The sequence below is a fragment of the Schistocerca nitens genome, chromosome 11 (assembly GCF_023898315.1).
Source record: "Schistocerca nitens isolate TAMUIC-IGC-003100 chromosome 11, iqSchNite1.1, whole genome shotgun sequence".
Taxonomy (NCBI): Eukaryota; Metazoa; Arthropoda; class Insecta; order Orthoptera; family Acrididae; genus Schistocerca; species Schistocerca nitens.
The window spans coordinates 69972122-69991390 of NC_064624.1; the positions used below are offsets into that span (position 1 = coordinate 69972122).

The following is a 19269-nucleotide window of genomic DNA, read 5'->3' on the forward strand; positions in this document are numbered from 1 at the left end:
ATACATTTGGCAACTACGTGATCATTGATTTACTTCTTGGTGTGGTTGAGATTTGGTCAATTCAGTTGATATTTTGTTGTCACTTCCGATAAATAACATGACTTATTCTCACTTCAGGTTGAACATAGAGGTGTCAAATTTTTTCCTTGATTCCAGAAAGATCTTTCCGCACAGAAGACGTAAGTAATCTCATATTTTAACGTTACGGAGTCTCTCCATTGACGAAGTGTACCGCAGTGAGAGAGCAGTAGTAGCGGCCGTGGCTCGCCAGCTGAATGGAGACCCGGCTGCTTTGACTGGGGGACGCTGCACTAGCCGCAGGTCCTAGTCGCGCGAGCAGCCAAGTAGCCATTCTGTCTCCTGCCTACACCTTCTCTTACAGAGTTACAGGCTTCCAGATCGAAAACCATCGAGCAAGTCGAACCGCCACCATCTTAAGCCTCATCACAATTTCAGTTTACTACCTAGTTGATCCGAAAGTGAAAAATTAAAAAACTGTGAATCTGCACCCTTTTTAGAAATTATATTTTCCTCCTTATACTACACACATCTCCATTTTTTTCAATACACAATTCCGTTGGTTACGTGTGGCATTGAGTAATTCCTTAGCTGTATTTCATTTATGGCGCTCGTTCTTGCCCACAGAGTGAAAATGATAATGCATGAGGTAACTGGCTCGTATCAGACTGATGTGGGTAGAGAGACATCAATTATACAAACTATTTGTGAGTATACAGACTTCGTAGCTGCGGCACGTGTTCCCAGGCTTCAGTGTGCTGTAATGCTGCTAGATTTCGAGAAGGCTTTAGACAGGGTGAGCCACCAGTGCCTCCTGAAAACAATGGATTTTCCCCAGTTTTTCGCTGACATCACTGGTAGAATTTCTAAGAACTGCTCTTTGTAAATCATGATCACTGGTCAGCTGACCAGGCAGCTTGCGTTCACGAGTTGTGTGCGACGAGGTGGTCCTGTGTGGACGGCCTCGTTCGCCACTGCCGCTGAGCCCCTGCTAGCCGCTCTGCAGAAACAGCTATGAGGGCTGCAAGCATGCAGACACACACTCACCGCCAGAATATCGTGTGTAGGCCATACACAGGTGACGGGGTCTCGTGATCTCCGGCGAGAGCGAGTCGCAGAAGGCGTTGCAGGTCACCAGCAAATACGAACTTGCATCAGGTGCGAAGCTAAGCAATATAAAATCACACAACCTCAATGTAGGGTGCCGAGTATGCGAAACACGCGAGACATCAGTTCAAGTTCTGGCTCTGGACTACAGGTCTAATATAAATCGTACTGCAGCTGCAAACTCTAAGAAAGGACTTGCCAGCGTGCCAGGTGGAGTCAAAGAACATAGGGCGAGAAGAGTTGACGACCTACAAAGGGCACACTTTGCACATATGTACATGGTCTCTAAAGTCAACAGCTAGGAATCATTTTCTAACTTGTGGTAATATTTTTAAGATAATGTTTGACACGTTGACCATCTCAGGCGGAAACGGGGGGAGGGGGGGGGGATTAAATCTCACCGACTTTGGGAGAAAGTGAGAAACTATATTCGTGTGTTCCACACACGACATGCAGAAGAAGACACACACGACCCTCACGCCGCTCTTACCAGAAGGAATAACTCCCACTGTCTCGAATCCACCCACAGATGCTCCCACTGTCTCGAATCCACCCACAGATGTACGGCACGTCGCCAATGGCTTTTATCATTTTGAACAATTTTGATTCGAACTCAGTTATAATGAAACCAGAGTTGGCCGTCGAATATGGTAACAGTGAAGAATATGTACGTGGAAGTAATGAGAAGCAAAAGCGGAAACGTGACTGTACAAAAGTAGCCGCACTACGGCTGGAGGGCCATCTGGACAATCATCGGCACCCCTCACCTACCAACAAGTGTGAAAACTACTCGGTAGAGGGCACTGAACAGGAAAGTAGCAACCAAAGCGAAACTTGAGGCAGTCCACCTGGGTGGTCGGCAGCACGTGAGAATTACGACCTGACAGCAGGCGAGGTTCGTACGCGCTCAAGTGAAGGACATCTGGTGAGTTATCACACAATTGTTAGCCACAATAACACGAAATCTACTCCCAATACCTTGCCTTCCAATTTTTTTCAATCGTAGCGACGTGCCATGTCCATTTACAATAAAGGAATGCTGTAAACTGGCTAAGAGGACAGACAACGCACCACCTGCCAGCAGAGGGATACTAGACGGGCGGACGCTGGGTGGGTTGCGGCGCGCACGCCGGGCACAAGCGGACCACGGGGCGGCGTGTGCGTCGCTGAGGCGGAAAACTGTGAGAGAAACTTCGCAACATGTTTCAGTACATATAGTTACGTGAAACAGTGTGCAAATTGAATAGAAAAGGCGTAAACGCAAGAACAACATAATGAATCGTCCTTAAGCTCTTTTGTCTTAAACGGTCTTTCTTACTGATCATTTATTTTTAAGGAAACAGAAATTAATTTAAAATACTTAGATCCGAAGCACTGTATTTTGTGTTGAAGGAATCTAGGAGGAAAATTATGCCCTCACGACAGAACACGTGGCACTTTTTACTATATTTCATTTCACTTCGTTCCCTATGTTAAAACTCCTTTCAAGCAGAAGGGACTGCACTGATTTCTGCTGTTCGGCGTTACATTCATCGTCACCCGCTGTATTGGAATCTCAGCACGGAGCTTCCAGCACGTGCAGTACTCAGGGATGGCAGAAGACCAACTTTCCAAACGAGCCTCGGGAACTGAGGCACTGCGCGAATTACAAGATGTTGCGAAATAAATCGGAAAGCAAACCATCGTGAACACGGAACTTTGAAGGCGTCGCTCACAGCTGAGTTAGTTTGTTTGCAAACATGGTCTTTCAGATGAAGTGCTAAAAATAAAAAATAAAATAGAAATAAAAAAATAAACGCGAAAATAGTGCAGCAACTCGGTGAGACATATGGGGGAGGCGTCTTGGCCAGACCTTGGAATGGTTAAAAAATTAAATGAAACAAAAGGGGTTAAGGGCGTGAGTTTCTAGTCTGCATGTAGTGGATTCGAATACCGCAACTTGCATGAATTTTAATTTGTGATAATAGTTGCTAGTTAAGAAAAAGTTGAAATGATATTTGCTACATATGCTGAAGGTCTGGGTTCGTTTCTCACATCCGGCAATCATTTTTAACAAGCATAAGCAGCATCTCTCCCACCTCTCGTAACCTGGAGGAGAGTCGCTACAGGTTGGGCACTGACAGAGGCGGAAGTCACGCCGGGTCGAAACTCTGTCACCAGTTACCTTTCTTAAGCGATATTTTTTTTAAATCAATGAGCCAATTGCTGTACAAGGCCGCAGCGCACTTGACTCTTACTGTATTCGAGCCTGAGACGTGGCAAATATTGAAGATGGACTGGAGTTCGAACTCAGATCTCCCTTTTCGTCACGTTTGATCACTTTCAGATGATGCATTTCCACTGCTTCATTGTCTCCACTTGTCTGCAAAGTCGTAAAGACGTTCACAAAAAAAAAATCTCTGGGTTCGAATCCTGGCATGTCACTTTAAGTTGCAACATGAGCACAGCAAAATACATGTGAGAAATTATTCTGATTTTACCGATTCTCTGGGTTTTGTTAACAATAATGGTGGTACTGGTTTCGAGTCCCAAGTCAGACGGGCGGCTTTTCGTCCTGTCGTGTCAGTTTCAAACATGCCACTCCTAGCTACTGGTGAAAGAGAATAGTACAGTCGAGGTATCTTTGTATGTAGTCAACAACGATATGTCTAGGGTTCCATTCCTAGTCAGCAGAAAATTTTCATCATTGTATTTAAAATTATGACATGTCCACATTTCGCTGCTCAATGTCTACGCGTGACTAGAAGTCGGTGTCGATAGGTGTTGGTTTCGAATGCCCATTACACAAAACACTTTCGTCTCCTGGTTTCAGTTTGTCATCTCATTGCTGGTTAAAAATGATGATTTCTGACATTTCATTGTGCTTAGTTAACCATCCGATTAAGTGCTGCGCTCGAATCTCCGGGAAACACAAAACTTTATGGCAGATCATTTCAAGTTTCAAGTTGCACACTCTTTCTTACTTGTGACTGAAACCATACTTGAGATATTTCTTCTTTACTTGTTAGATTGCATTCCCTGATAGTAGCGCAGTAAGTAAACTTTTGTCGTGTCATTTAAAGGAGGATGCTGCTTTGTGAGGTTTCATTTATTACAATAAATTTGAATATGCAAGCGTAATGGCTGTGTAATGTCCAATAACACGTTTCCTAGTATTTGCATTATCGAAGTGTCAGTTTGCATGTAAACCGATAATCACACAGAGCAGTTGTCTCTTGTGGCCTCATGCAGTGAACATTTTGTGTAGGAAAAGACTGTACCGAAAAGAGAGCAGAGGAACAATGTTATGAGGATTGATTACAAATCAGGCAAAACACAATTCAGATCATTCCGTAAAGTTTCTGGCGTGCAGCCACATAAATTCAGCCTCTTCTCCTAATATTTCGGCTGAAGACCGTCCAGGCATCTCCAGAGTGAGCCGAGGTGACTGACCCTCCCGCACTTGGTCCGTCCTTTTAAACCCGAGGACCGAACCACTGCGTAAAAGGACACAGCAAGTCACCTCGGCTACTCTGAAGATGGCTGGACGGTATTCGGAGGAAATATTAGGAGAATAGGCTGAATTTATGTGGCTGCACACTAGAAACTTTATGGAACAGTCCTTACGCCGCAAAACATTAAGATGGACAACAACTGAGATCGTTCAGATCAATTTGAGCATGATAGTAGATGTTAAACACATGTGCATATGCTATCAGGCCATAAAATCTGACACACAGACAGGTTTTCATGTAGGTGGAGTTGCCAATTTGGTGTTTCTTATATCTGACATGTTTTGAATAAATTGTCTGTGTGTCAGTTTCGGTATTTGGTGAGACTGTGTCAAGAGCACTGCCGGTAAGTGCAGTGAAATTTTTTTGCCTGCATACGAGGAATGTGTCTCTTTGAAAATCAGGAGATGGGATTCTTCTTGTGTGTGACGTCTGGCAGTAAAGCTGCAAACAGAGACCAGTATTAGCTGCAAGAAGTCTGTTCTGTAGTGGAGGTGAGCGACTGGTTAGGTGTAGCGTCCCGAGAGCAAAGGAGCTGACTTGCAGGAATGAGTGTGACAAAATGTGACAATGTAATTCTTTCAGACGTTGTATAATGCTATTTGTAATGGATGATGAATGAAGATTTTGTTATGAGGGGGATAGAACAGATGTACTGTAATTCAATACATACACACAATTGCGCACTGTTTTGTACTGTAGGAGGGGAAATACGGTAGGTTTGTTTAAGGACAGATTTGTATTCACATCAGTTGTTTCCTCGTGTGGCTGTTTTCCTCATTCTGTGTGTTGTGTGTTTGTAGCAGAGAGTGGCAGTTTGTGTGTTTTGTGCAGGAGCCTCTCTGCAGAAGAGAGGGGCAGGAGGCTGGTCCAGGCAGCTGAGGAGGGGGCAGTGGGGGAACTGAGGGCGCTGATCGCCGCAGGGGTCGACGTGGGGATGAGGGGCCAGTGGGGGTGGACCGCCCTGCACTGGGCAGCAGACAGGGGAGACGTCGAGGTGGCGAGGCTGCTGGTGGGGGCGGGGGCGGCGGTGGACGCCATTGATGTCAGTGGGTATACGCCGCTGCATTACGCGGCAGTCCATGGCCGCGCAGAAGTGGCGGCTGCGCTGCTCAACGCGGGGGCCGACAGGGAGGCCACAACTGGTGGTGGGGAGACAGCGCTGCACCTCGCCAGGCGGTACAAGCACAGGCGGCTGGTGAAGATGCTGTCATGAGGCAGACAGTCCAGCGAACTCTGTGCAAAAAAACAGGAACTGAAACAATTTGTAGGAGAGCAATATTCATAATTTTTTATATAAAGATCCAAAAAACTCAATCCTATTGTGACTCACTAATTTCAGCCCTCATTAAGTAACATACAGCACACAAATACTCTAAGGAACGTTGTAGCAAAACCCAGACAACGCCAGATAACAGCAAAATAATTCAGGTAACAACGGACAATCTTTCTCTCAAGAAAAATGTCTCGAGTACACTTCCAGACTAAACTTGGCCAAAGTCAACAGTTGATTGTCAACAAACACAACTGCTGTATAATATCTGATCGCTGAAAAGTATTTCACACCAGTCTGCAAGGTGCTACATCAGACTATTCTAATTTGCAACATACCCGAGATTAACGCTATATCAGTCCTATCACCACAATTTTCGCTCCTGATATCAGACTCAATTTACTTCTCCATATTCAGCAAACATTCTACTCTACCGTACCTGTTGTGTTTAATAACAAGGAGATAGTACTAGCAGTATTCACACTACATAATGCGACTATCATCTGGAACCATACTGTCAGTCTACATTTAACTAAACACAATCAGACCACAACATGACACGGATACAAAATGCGAAGGAAATCCTCTCTATCTGCTGTTGTTGTCTCTACTTGACGTAAAAGATTGCAACAAGCAAAGTAATTCTAGTTGTATACGAGACAGAACACTGAGCCCGAGTTTCAGCACACGAAAGCAATTTCGCAACGACGCACAAAAGTCTCGACACTCATCGGTCAGAACGGGACAGCTGAGACGGTAACGCAAGTCGTGGAACTACAGGTAATAAAATTACACTTACTTTCACTCATACATCGAGTAAATAAGTGTAATGGAGAGTGTACGCCTATCAACTCAGTTGCTACTACCTTACTTCAGTCCCTTATTTCTGACTGCACAGTTTCTCTGGCTTTAAATAGTTTTTTTTTTTTTTTTTTTTTTTTTTTTGAAGGGCAGCTATTCTATATTGAAACTGCAACGCTCGCAGTTTGCATAAATTACATACTTCACGAAACTGCACTTCCTCTCTAGCTTTTGTAGGAGTTAGCTCCTTCACAATGCTAACATAACGCGACGACCGGACAAACCGCGGCCGTGCTGCGGTCGCAGCTGATGCAGCTCATCGCTCTCTACCAGTCCGTGACTCCTGCCACAACTGTCAGCGGCCTCTCTGCTTTAGAGGCGCCAACAGGCAAACGGCAGAACAGTCCGTAAGGCCGTCACTCAAACTTCACTCACAAAGAGTATTCACAAGGCACAGAAGTGCTCAGACACAACATTGCCTTCACGAATCTTTTCAACGGTAAAATTTCTTCTCCGGGACCGTCGTTATTAACGTCTACACTGTAGCAAGATTCGTCGTTTCCCACAAGCTCTTGGACCGGAGAATCGTTTTCGCTTACGTAGTTCCACAGGAAACGGAATGTCTCCGTGTTGCGTGTGGCTGCACACGCTACAGTCAAGTTCCCTACAGCTGTGTGATAACGTGGCAAACATTTAGTTCAAAACTGTTCCTCGAGCTATGGTTTAAATCGCCCCCTGCTGCTTCATCAACAAAGCGTTTTCTTCTCCCTTGCCGTTTCTCTCCGCCATCAATCATTACATTCAGTTCAGGTGATATTCCAATTTTTTCTGCTACTTTGCAACTTCCTGCGTAAATAGTATGCCAACATTTCTCAGCTGATTTAATTCTTCCGTGAGACTCTTATTAATACTACTTGAAACATATGTTTCTCTGCTTTGAAGTAAAACTTTACGTGTGTTTATTGTAGCCAATAATTTCAAATACTTCTGAATGCTCCTTAGTTCAATGTGTTGCTCCCGCAGTCCAAGTTATTAGGAAGTTCAACCGCCCATTGTAATCCTGGCCAATTCTCGGCAAATGGATGCATGGCACCTACCCACACAGACCCTCTCGTTGCCGATATTTTCTTTTAAAACTTTCCATAGCTGCCACTTTCATTTTAAATGAGTTTCTTAGAAACAGCAGTTGTACTGGAGACAGAGGTGAAACGTCATGGGGAAGTATCGCAGTTAACTAGAGTGCTTCTTTTTGCCGCATCTTCCCCACAGGTGGCACATGTAAGCTGACGTTTCGTTGCTGTGTGTGCAACTATGACTTCCATATCAGACACAATCTTACACGCCTCCGCCGTGATATTAAACGCTCTTTATGGAGGTAACAGAGAGCCACGTTACGCATCTCGCCGAAAGTTCGGGACGCGCCTGACGCCCTCCACCTGGTGTTGTCTGCTATTGCGGCTCACTGGAACGGTACAGCACGCTACAGCAGAGGGGAAACAGCCCAGAACTCCATCCCCTTTCCTCGCATCGTCAGACACGCTGGAATTCTCTGCTCATATCGCTCAATAACCGGACGCCAAATAGTCTGTAACGTGTTCCTGTTTAAACTCGTGTATGTAAATGTCTGGTTGGTATCTGAGAAATTGGTGAAATTTATGTTAATATGTAAATAGGTTAATCTCAGAGCAGGGCAGCAGAACTGTTTTAAAATTAAATTTTGATCGGAAGCATGTGAAGCACACACTACACGATGCGAAATCCAGACTAGCCAGCACGTCAAACAATTCGCCTGCGAGAGAGCATGGCGTTTTCAATGAAACTTACAAATGCTATTTGATTGCAAACAAATGACTCAGGTTAAAATGTTGGCCCTGAATGTTGTTAAAGTTTATCTTCAGCCTCGCAAAGAATCACTGTACCAGCAGTTTTACGGTAATTGCAGAACAAATGAACACAAAATTTTACGCATCCGACTTTGTGTTAAAAGTCTTTGGAAATTCACAAGGTAACACATTTCTCAAATTATTTAGCCATTTGAAACCTCTGAGATGATGAAATGATGTATTTTCTCAGATATATCCTGACAATTACACTATGCGACAGTGGGCATGAACTTTGGTGGTAATTCAATTCGCTGGCTTACCTGTGCAACCTATTTACTATTAAGATAATGATAGAACTGTCAAAAATCAAATTCCATTTACCGTACCTGCTAGCTATATGCAATGCAAGGCGGTATCTTATCACGTTTCTGCAGCACACAACACGCAAGCACACAACACGCAAGTAAGAAAACACATTCATAAAGCTAAAGAATGAAAAAAGAGGAACTGAACGACTGATAAATGAGGAAAAAAGATTCCAAGTATAATCATGTTTCATTAAGCCACAACAGCAATACAGGCTTTCATAAAGTTCTCACAAATACACATGTCAGCACACTCCCTGGTGCGACTCGTTTACATACTACGAGTAAAATACTTTAAACAACTCACCATCCGTCAGCCGGAGAATGTTTTCTGATTTTGCATGTTGCGTTGATAACTACAGTGATGTGCTATTATCCAAAATACGTGGTCCAGCATGCCACCATGATTGTTTGCATCGTTTCATATTTGAAATGTTTGCTGGTATGTTATTGTTTTTGGGGTAATTTCTACCTTTTGTATTTTTACTGATACGTCTGTGGCTGACAGACTCCAGCTGTTCCAGCACAATATGTCTCTAGAACTGAGTCTGAATGCAGTGCTGCACGACCCAGACCGTACATGAGAAAATCATTACGAAATATTATCAGCCCTGTATATGTTTACTTACAGCTGCACAGTAAAGGCTGATATCAGGAAAAATACTTTGTTTTTCTCGCATCTCCAGTTATAGAACAGTTCTTACAGGTTGCGACAATCTCTAGGAGACTAGAGAACAATCAGGTGAAGAAAGGTTCAATCGTAATTTCGAAAATGTAATTCAAATGACGCAACGGATTCCTAATTGTGCAAAAAATGTCTAAGAGCTGAAGTGGAAAAGTAATTAATATAATCGCTGTTGAGCGCACTGCCATCGAAAAAAATGGAAAAATCTACAAAGTAATGGCGCTAAATGACTCTGCAAATATTCTAGAATTTAGTTTTAGGCCTCTTTCCTTTGGCACATTCTTAAAATACAACGTTGTGTGTGTCTTGTTTTCTCCTCTGCAGCTGAATGTAGCCCAGTCAACTGGAGGGTGTCCCATAACGAAACAGCGAAACATAATTTCTCAGCGGTTCTATAATTACGTGTTTTGTGATGCTAAATCCAAATTTCGTGTTTTGGTGCATTGTAGGACATCGGCTTCACAACGAAAGATCCCACAAATTTTCACTCTTTTCTCAGATTTTCGTTCGTTTCACGAAGACTATGCGTTTGTCGAAGTTGAAACCCGGCACAAAATTACAGTAGCCAAAGTCTTCTACAAAACGCACCAATCAGATGTGATTTTCTGACAACGAGCGGTGACGGCGCTAGAGCGCGCTGAAAAACTGCGACTGCCGAAAATTCGGAACGTTCCTTTAACGCCCTTCGTGTGTTGTTCTCTGCTATTACGGCGCACTGCAACGGTACGGCACGCTTCAGCAGAGGGGAAACAGCCCAGTACTCCGTCTGCGTTCTTCCCGTCACCAAACACAACGGCATTCACCGCATATATCTGGCGATGCAACTAAAGTGATATCTTTTGAAACGTGTTCGTATTTATTTAAACTCGTCGTTTAAAGTGTGTTGTCTCGTGTCTAAGAAATTATTGAAATTTATTTTGATACCGTGAATCTCAGTGCAGAGCAGGATAAATGTGTAAAAATAAAATTTTGAACAGAAGTATGTGAAGAACACGCTACACGATGCGAAACCCAGGCTAGGCAGTACGTGAAACAATTCGCCTGCGAGAGCGCAGGCCGTTTTCAATGTAATTTATATACGCTACTTGTCTACAAAACAAATGACGGAGATCAAAATGTTGGCCCTGAATACTGTTAATCTTTATCTTTAGATTTGCAAACAATGACTGTACCAGAAGTGTTTTTGTATTTATAGTGCAAGTGAACCTAAAATTTAACGCATCTGAGTTTGTGTCAAACTGCTTAAAAATTGACAAATAACACCTTTCTGAAACAATTTACCGATCTGAAACGTCTGAAATTATGTGATATCTTCACGGATTCATTCTGGTGTGTGACGGAGGATAGTCTGAGTACCACAGGTGTTTCAGCCTTTTCCTGTTGCAGTCGCCAATGTGTTGTAGTCTCATCAAGATGTTTGAAATCGACTGAGAAACTTTACGCCCACAAGAGTTAACAGCTTTCATAAGTTTTAGCTCAAAGTATCAGTTCCCATTACGATTACCAGAAGTGCCGAGCGCATCCTTCACGTACTTCCGTTCAAAATTTAATTTTTATACAGTTCTGTTGAACTGTATTGAGATTATGAAATTGCATTGTCCTCCTTTTCCAAAAAGCTGCTTCACAACTGTACTGGACAACGTTCATTCTCACGCTAGGCTTACTGTAACTGAGAAACCAATCGAAAACGGAGCTGAAATTCTGCCGTTTGTACTGACAATGGTTCCCATGTATCAATAATTCGGAACGGAGGACTCTAGAATATTAGGTAAGTAAAAGGCTGTCTCAGGTTAGTCCTCGGTGACGGTGAGAGAAATCTCTTTGGACTACTCGTCTATTAATAGCTGCGTCTGGTTTTTCGTCCTTGGCGACAGACCGACGGTGGGCGGCCATTGCTCCCAGAATCCACGCAACTCGTGACGTGTTTATTACAACCGATCCAGCGCCGTCACGCATGCAGCACACCATAATCTGGAGAACTTGGCCTTGAATTGTTTTCACTCTCTCAACATGGTATTAGTTAACTGCAGGAGTGTCTGTGGAAAGTTCTCAGAAGTAATCTCGCTTATAAGCAGTAACTGGTCACACAGCAGTAGGGACGGAAAGCTGGGTGAAACGCGAAGTCAGTAGCAACGAGATTCTAAATTCCGGTCGCAACGTAGGTCGTAAAGAGAGGTCGACCGCTGGTGTTTAAAGCAGTGAAAAGTAGGATTGCATTAGAGAGATCAGTGGAGATCCCGAGTGTAAAATGATTTGTGTCAAGGCAAGCATTAAAGTCGGATCAAACGTGGTAATGGAACGCTATAGACTCAGCAGCAACAGTGGCGGAACAGTTTGAGGGGAACCTGGAGAATATTTCGCGTGAATTTGCTGGCCATGTTACAGTTTTAGGTGGAAACTTTATCCTGCCATGTATACAGGGAGACTGACGTGGCTAAGAATGGTGGTAGGGCCAGAAAATCATAATAAATTGATCCAAGTGCTTTACCCAAAAACCACCACGAGCCATTAATCTGAGAAGCGACTGGTGAAGATAACATCTTAGGCCTGCCGGTAACAAAGATACCCGAACTTTTCGAATGTGTTAGGGTAGAACTGGGAATCGGCGATGACAAGGCCGTTACAGCATCACTGAAGACGACTGTAAACAGGAATACAAAGAAAGGTGGGAAGGTCGTTCTGCCTAGCAAGAGCGACAAGAAACAGACTTCAGACTACCAGAGCAGTCAGCACCAACATTTCCTCTGCAGTAGTAAAAGCGTGGGTGTCAGTGGAAGGAGTTGAAGTGCATCGTACAGTACGCTGTAGGATCACAGCGATGAGTTTAAGGCACTGATTTCCATACAAGTGCGCCTCGGCGCACGCCAGAACACGAGAGAACAGTACAGAAATGTCAGAGATCCGAATGTCAACAATGGAACTCGAGCCAAAGAAAGAGTTCTTTGTGGGAAGCGATCCACACCTGTAACATGGTGCGTTACTCTCTACGTGACGAAAACCTGCATAAACATTCGGTCTGGTGGTTTAGGCAAAAACGTTTACAGCACTTTTATCCACGTACAAGTGGCTTCAGGGAGCGACATTTTCGCCGCGGGGAAAGTCGTAGGTGGGGGCGCGACGCGGAATGCGGGCAGCGAATCCGGCCGAGGGCCGCGCATGCGCAGAAGCAGCGGGCAGGGTGGGAACAGGCGGTAGGGGCGCTGCGAGCAGAGAGAGAGAGAGAGAGAGAAGACCGGCCACGCGACGGGGAGGCAGAAACTAAATCGGGATTATCACTTAGCATATAAAATCTGCAACACTGTTTAGCGATTCGAGCTCCAGTTGCACTCGACAATTCAAAATTCAGCCGTGATTGCACACACCAACGTACGGCTGGCAGTTAATGTCACGATATTACAAAGATATTTTCTTCTGCTCTACGAGTAATTTCGCAGCAGGTTACATCTACGTAATGGCCGTATACGGTGTACTAACACCAAACACTATTTCGATAACAGTTGTTTCACATATGAGACAAAACGTTACGTTGCAATATAAAATTTCTGCTCAAAACTTCAGCCACACGCAGTGTCATAACAAGAACAAACTTCTCAGTTACAAGTATGTGAAATACGGACATGTTTCCATTACTCGACGTATGTCGGTACAAAATCCCCCTGATCTCACGCTGTCTCCAGCATACGGCAGGCCAGCTTCCAGCCGAGTACACAGCCAGACCGCCCGACACACACTGCCTGCTACTGCCGTGAAAGGAAGCAACACCTGTGCTGTCGGCAACAGACCTACAACGAATATGATTACAACGATACTACAGAAGTTGAGTTCATTTATCAAATTCACAACTTCATTCAGGTTTATGGCCCAGACTTCTAGAAAATTGACACAGAAAATAGGACACCCCGTTTCCATTTCTCATTCAAGTGCCGACACGAGATATTTCTGCATTATGGGCATTTTCCAAAAAGCGTGGGCCTCCAGTTTAGTGACAATATCACTCCTGAATCCAATCGAGGGTGGAACGGAATGGAGTACAGTAGAAACAGACCACCATTTCGCCACCACTTACACACGTAACTTCATTGCCGCATCCTACACAATGCAGGGCGGCCATCCTTGCATAAAATATTGCCCGGTTTCGGCCGACAGCTGTGAAATCTGTATGTCTGGAGAGACGCCCACACAGCCTTACCTCTTTCAATACACCGATTCTCGTCCGCCCGCCCAAGTTAAGCTAGTCTGGATGGCGAGCGCCTGTTGGCTTTAGTTTAGTTTTTTCGCGTCCTCTGCTATTTATACCCAGTATTGCGATAGGAACTGCATTAATCATTTCGTACCACGTCGCACGCAATCCTCTACACCGGCGCCGTGGTACTGAACACCATGTGTAGAGGTGACACAGCGCACTCCTCTACCCAGTTGCTGGCTGTAGCGAGGTGTGAGAGGTTACGGCAAAACACACACCGTGTCCTCCAGAACTGAGAGTAGTGCCGTTAAGTCGATCTCACGTCGTACACAATTCGCGCCACGCTCACTGCTTACACGTTTCGTCATTTATCCATAGCCACAGCTACACAACGCCCAGCAGAGAATAAATCTGTACCATCACCTGATGAGCGTTATTCGTGTTAAAAAAATTCTTCGCATTCAGTCTCGCCACGCAGGTCATAGGGAGTGCCGTGAATGTTTCGCGGCTCGCTACGGAGATTTAGGATTGGCGCCAACAGAATGCATCAAAATGGAACACGCATCAAAGGCAAACACCTGTAAGGACTGTGTGGAGAACAAAATTGTTGTTAACTTCTCAGACGAGCGTTTGAATAGTGCAGTATGTGGTTCGTTAGGACTGAAATGCTCGATAAAACCGACTGCTGGTTCTCCGAAGTGAAGAAATCGTAGGCAGTTACTCTCGTAAAGAAACGTCCAATCACAGTGACGTAGATGACCAGCAAATGTTTCCGAAATAAATTTTAGAGCTAACATTTCCATGCCGCAAGTACAGAAAGTGTTGGTGTATCAGATGAAAGAACGTGTTGAGAAGTGTGTGGTAAGGAATGCTTACATACTGGTAGCCCTAGTGGAAAGCAATCCGATGATATCCTTACTGACCGCGAAATACGTCGGTGGAAAAAGGAAGATGCAGAATAACGTGAAATCCGGTCGTCAATAGTCGCGACGTTTAATATACACACTTTGGACCTATTTCTATGAAGCAACAGAAAAGTCAATCAGTGTCAGCAACACCATCTTGCACGACATGGTTTCTGATATTGCTAACGATATAAGGAGCGAAAGAATTTGTAGCTTCACGAAGTTGGACTATCCGCTCCCAAAACATCGCAGAAAATCACGTCCACAAAGGTAATAAAGAAGGTACCGAGAAGAAGGTCTTAAACGTATATAATTCAAATTTAGGTGTTTGTACGTTTCGTTTGATATGTAAATAATAGGACCGCTGTTCACAGTGAGTCTACCATGAACAATTAAATCAGTCTCTGAATTTGCGATAAAAGGACGCTTTCATTGAGAGGCGTGAAGAGGCGGATTTGGAGTCAGTATCTGCACCCACATTTCTATACAGGGTAATACACATTATCACTCTGGGTGGCTCAATGTTCATTGTTACCTGTGTCAATCGGCTGGAAAGTGCAGGACTTGTGGAAAGGTCAACGTTACCCACAGACAAAGTAATGAAAGACTCATCGATATCTGGAAAAATGGTCACATGAGTGTTGTTACAATTTGTAATGCGTCACTCTTTTCCTCCGCTTTCAGGAAGCAAATCCCTCTTCTTTCTAGATTTGTGTTCAGCTCAACGGAATGAAACTAAAAAGCTACCGCCATTCACAACCAGAATTAACGATCGAAGTGTTGCCAGAAAACAGTTCCACTCTTCCGCTAAACAGCTACTTTGTACATTCCGCGTCATACGCTGATAAAAATTGAATTAAGTTCAGCCTGTAACGAAAAAAGTATTTTCTATTTCTGGCGACAATTTTTTGGGGCCTTTCGTCTTGCTACGGCTGCTTACGTCCGTCTGACAACGGAACCTCCCCATCGCACCCCCCTCTCATGTAGTTATAAGTTGGCACAGTGGATAGGCCTCGAAAAACTGAACACAGATCAATCGAGAAAACAGGAAGAAGTTGTATGGAAGTATGAACAAAATTAGTAAAATATACATAGTAGTCTACGCGCAACATATACGCCGTGGTCCCGTGGTTAGCGTGAGCAGCTGCGGAACGAGAGGTCCTTAGTTCAAGTCTTCCATCAACTGAAAATTTTACTTTCTTTATTTTCGCAAAGTTATGATCTGTCCGTTCGTTCATTGACGTCTCTGTTCACTGTAATAAGTTTAGTGTCTCTGTTTTGCGACCGTGCCGCAAAACCGTGCGATTAGTAGACGAAAGGACGTGCCTCTCCAATGGGAACCGAAAACATTTGATCGCAAGGTCATAGGTCAACCGATTCCTCCACAGGAAAACACGTCTGATATATTCTATACGACACTGGTGGCGGCATGTGCGTCACATGACAGGAATATGTTGTCGACCCACTTAAATTGTTCACTTAGCGAATAGGTAAAGAGATTCTTCTACCTTGCCCGATTTAGGTTTTCTTGTGGATGTGATAATTACTCCCAAAAAGTGATGAAAACATAACAGTTTGTCACATAAACTGAAAATAAGAATTTAAACTTTTCACTCGAGGGAAGACTTGAACCTAGGACCTCTCGTTCCGTAGCTGATCTCACTAACCACGGGACCACGGCCCTCCGTGACTCCCACTGCCCTTAATGTGGCCTGTCTTTCGCATGGAATACTCAGTTTGTATATTTTAGTAATGTTTTTGGTATTTCCACACAACTTCTTCCTGTTTTCTCGATTGATCTGTGTTCAGTTTTTCAAGGCCTATCCACTGTGCCAACTTATAACTCAATCTGAGGGGAGTGTGATGGGGAGGTTCCCTTGTGAGCAGCTGCCAGGGAGCGCCAGGAAACAGGCGTCACTGCGCACGCGCGGCCGCGACTACGTAGGAAGCCCGAGGTTCCTGTGAGCAGTTGCCAGCGCGTTCGTGCGCATGCTCAGAGCTGAATTCGCTTATGAGCAGTGCCTCCACCCGCTCCTGGCCACTTGGAACGCGGCTGTTTGCCGTGTGAGCAGTAGCAGCGAGTAGCCAGATGCTGCCCAGAAAAATTTTCCTGGCGCGCCCAAGCTGCCAGATTCGCGCATGCGCAGAGCAAGCTGAGTTACAGTATGTTTCGTGATATTGCCGGTCTCTCTTCCTTTACAGCTTCCACATCAAATGAAAACAAAAGGGATTTCTATGTCTGGCAGCCATCAAGTGAATTAATATACATTCTCATAATAATGAAAGACCAAAATAAGTTAGTTGTTTCAATTTTCTGATATTATAATATTTCCACCTTATTAGCAATCAACCATTAATGTCTTAATGAAGCTATTTCTGTCAGTTCTGTGGAGAAATTTGCTTCTATTAATTTTCCGGAAGTCTCGGAACCGAGGTGATGCTTTTAATATATAGAACGTAATAGTAAAAATGTTAACCAGATGTAATTACTTACCAAATGAAAGAAGGAGGTACTGATTTCTGTGTGTTTAAAAGCGCTCTTTCGGGCAGAGCATCTTCATTTTGCAAATAAAACACAGTTGTTGACAGAAAAAATAGTGGCAGCCAGAATAAATTCATAAATGTGCTGAAAAACAACAGGAGAACAATGCTATTAGTGCAGTTCATAAGGGAATCTGTAGACAGCATTTGAGATAGCAGAATGTAATGTTAAAAATGTAGCCAGATGTTATTACTTACCAGAGTAAAGAAGGACGTAATCATTTGTCTACATTAGAAAGCCAGCTTTGCAGCAGCGCGTCTTCCCTTTGCAAATAAAACGCAGTCGATGGCAGAGTAAGTGGCGGCACCCATAAGATGCTCATTAACCTGCTGATAAAGAGAAGGCGAACAAACCCATTGCTACATTTCATACACGAATCGGTAGACAGCATTCGACGCTGCAGGATGTAATATTAAAATCGTTAATCAGATGTAATCGCTGTTATGTGCACTTCTGGATTTTGTACGTACTACGTTTGTCTCAGACGCTAAGAGACACTTCTGAGTCGCTTATTATTCACTCGCAGTCTTAGCTCAGAGCAACTGTGTCGCTGGAAGGTGTGCTCGTTTTTGTCATCGCTGCTGGAATGAAGGTAACACTTTTTTATTTGGTGGCACTGCAGTCGCGCGTAGTTAGATTCATTGTCGAATTAGACAGCCATGTGAAGGAAATTGAGATTTTTCATTAAAGATTGTTTAATTTTCAGTGTAATAATTTTTTCGTGTCTGTCAATTACTTGTCCAACATTTGTCTGTGAGAGTAAACGTTTGATATCAATATTGCCCTTCGTCAATGTTAATGCGTGTTGTAACATGAATTTCAAACAATTAATTATATTTCAGATAATGTAAAAACAGTTTGTTAAAGTAATAGTTCACCTAAGAGCATTGTCCACATCCTCGGTCCAAGTCATTTTTATTTAAAGGAGTCTCTCACTCAGTGGAGTGTGTAACATAGTGTACTTGCTGTCTGGAGCAACTGTGGTTAGAAATTTGCAACTGAAGTAAGAAATTTGCAACTGGCGTGCGCAGAGAAGCAACTGGACAGCAACTGGGCCACAGAGAGCAGCAAGCGCCGCGTTTGCAAGCACTTACATTACGAGGTGAGACATTTTCCTTTCACGATCTGTTTGCTACGAAAATTATCAACGCACAGGAACGATTTCATGAACAACATTATTTGGCAGATCATTAAAGCACAGGGACAACTTTGTTTAATTCAAGAGATTAACAGTACAGTTTCAGCAGAGCATTTCCATCGACGAACAGTAAATTAACAGATTGGAGCTTTCTTCACACACAAACAATACACAACGCTATACACAATGTTTCACTGACACATCTTTTGCTCTCGACAATACAGGTGAAGAATCAAAGCCAAGGTAGACACTTGTGAAGCAGCAACAGACGAACCAAACAACACACTGAATGGGACAGATATTTCAGCACACCGTTAGTAGAGTTCCTAATGATACCACTTTGCTCTCGCCACATTTAGTTTTGAAGAATAAAAATCCACCAGACAAAATAAAAGGACTTGTTTCTTTTCCCAAGTCACAATGCTTACGTCTTCGTGAATTGATTAACATTGCAATTACTAATACAAAAAAGGCAGCTGAGAAAAGGAAAATGCTAAAAACGAAGGTAAGTCACACTAGGAAATTCAAAGTTGGACAAAAGGTTTTAGTTCGAGCACACCCTTTGTCTTCTAAAGCAAAGAACAGGTGTCAAATATGTGTATTCCTGTGTAACGGACGATTTCGGAGTCGATGAATCCCACTTCCGAACGTAGTGCATCTTGAAACACTCAGAACGAAAGTTTCCAGAGGTTTCCATCACCTCACCAATATAAAACCTTTCATTGTATAATTATTTCACTTTCTACTCTGCCTTTAGATGACTAAACCATACGAATATACAACACTTATGTTATGACAACACGTATTTCATTTTCTTATGACGTCAAGCATTTGCAAGTAGTAGTTAAGCTTTTGTATAGGTTTTCTTTCATTGACATGTATGTGTACATGAAAATAACAATTTTTTCTCATACAGTACTATAAGTACAAGCCACTTT

At 43.6% G+C, this 19269-nt stretch overlaps 1 protein-coding gene across 1 annotated transcript in view; it reads left to right on the forward strand.

The window, feature by feature from the left end:
* The window catches only part of LOC126212647 (mucin-5AC-like), a 73218-nt gene extending 67386 nt beyond the window's left edge, over positions 1–5832 (forward strand). The window contains exon 6 of the mRNA XM_049940072.1: positions 5451–5832. Within this exon, the coding sequence (XP_049796029.1) occupies positions 5451–5832 (382 nt within the window). The remainder of the gene's footprint in view (positions 1–5450) is intronic.
* Positions 5833–19269: the final 13437 nt, after the last annotated feature.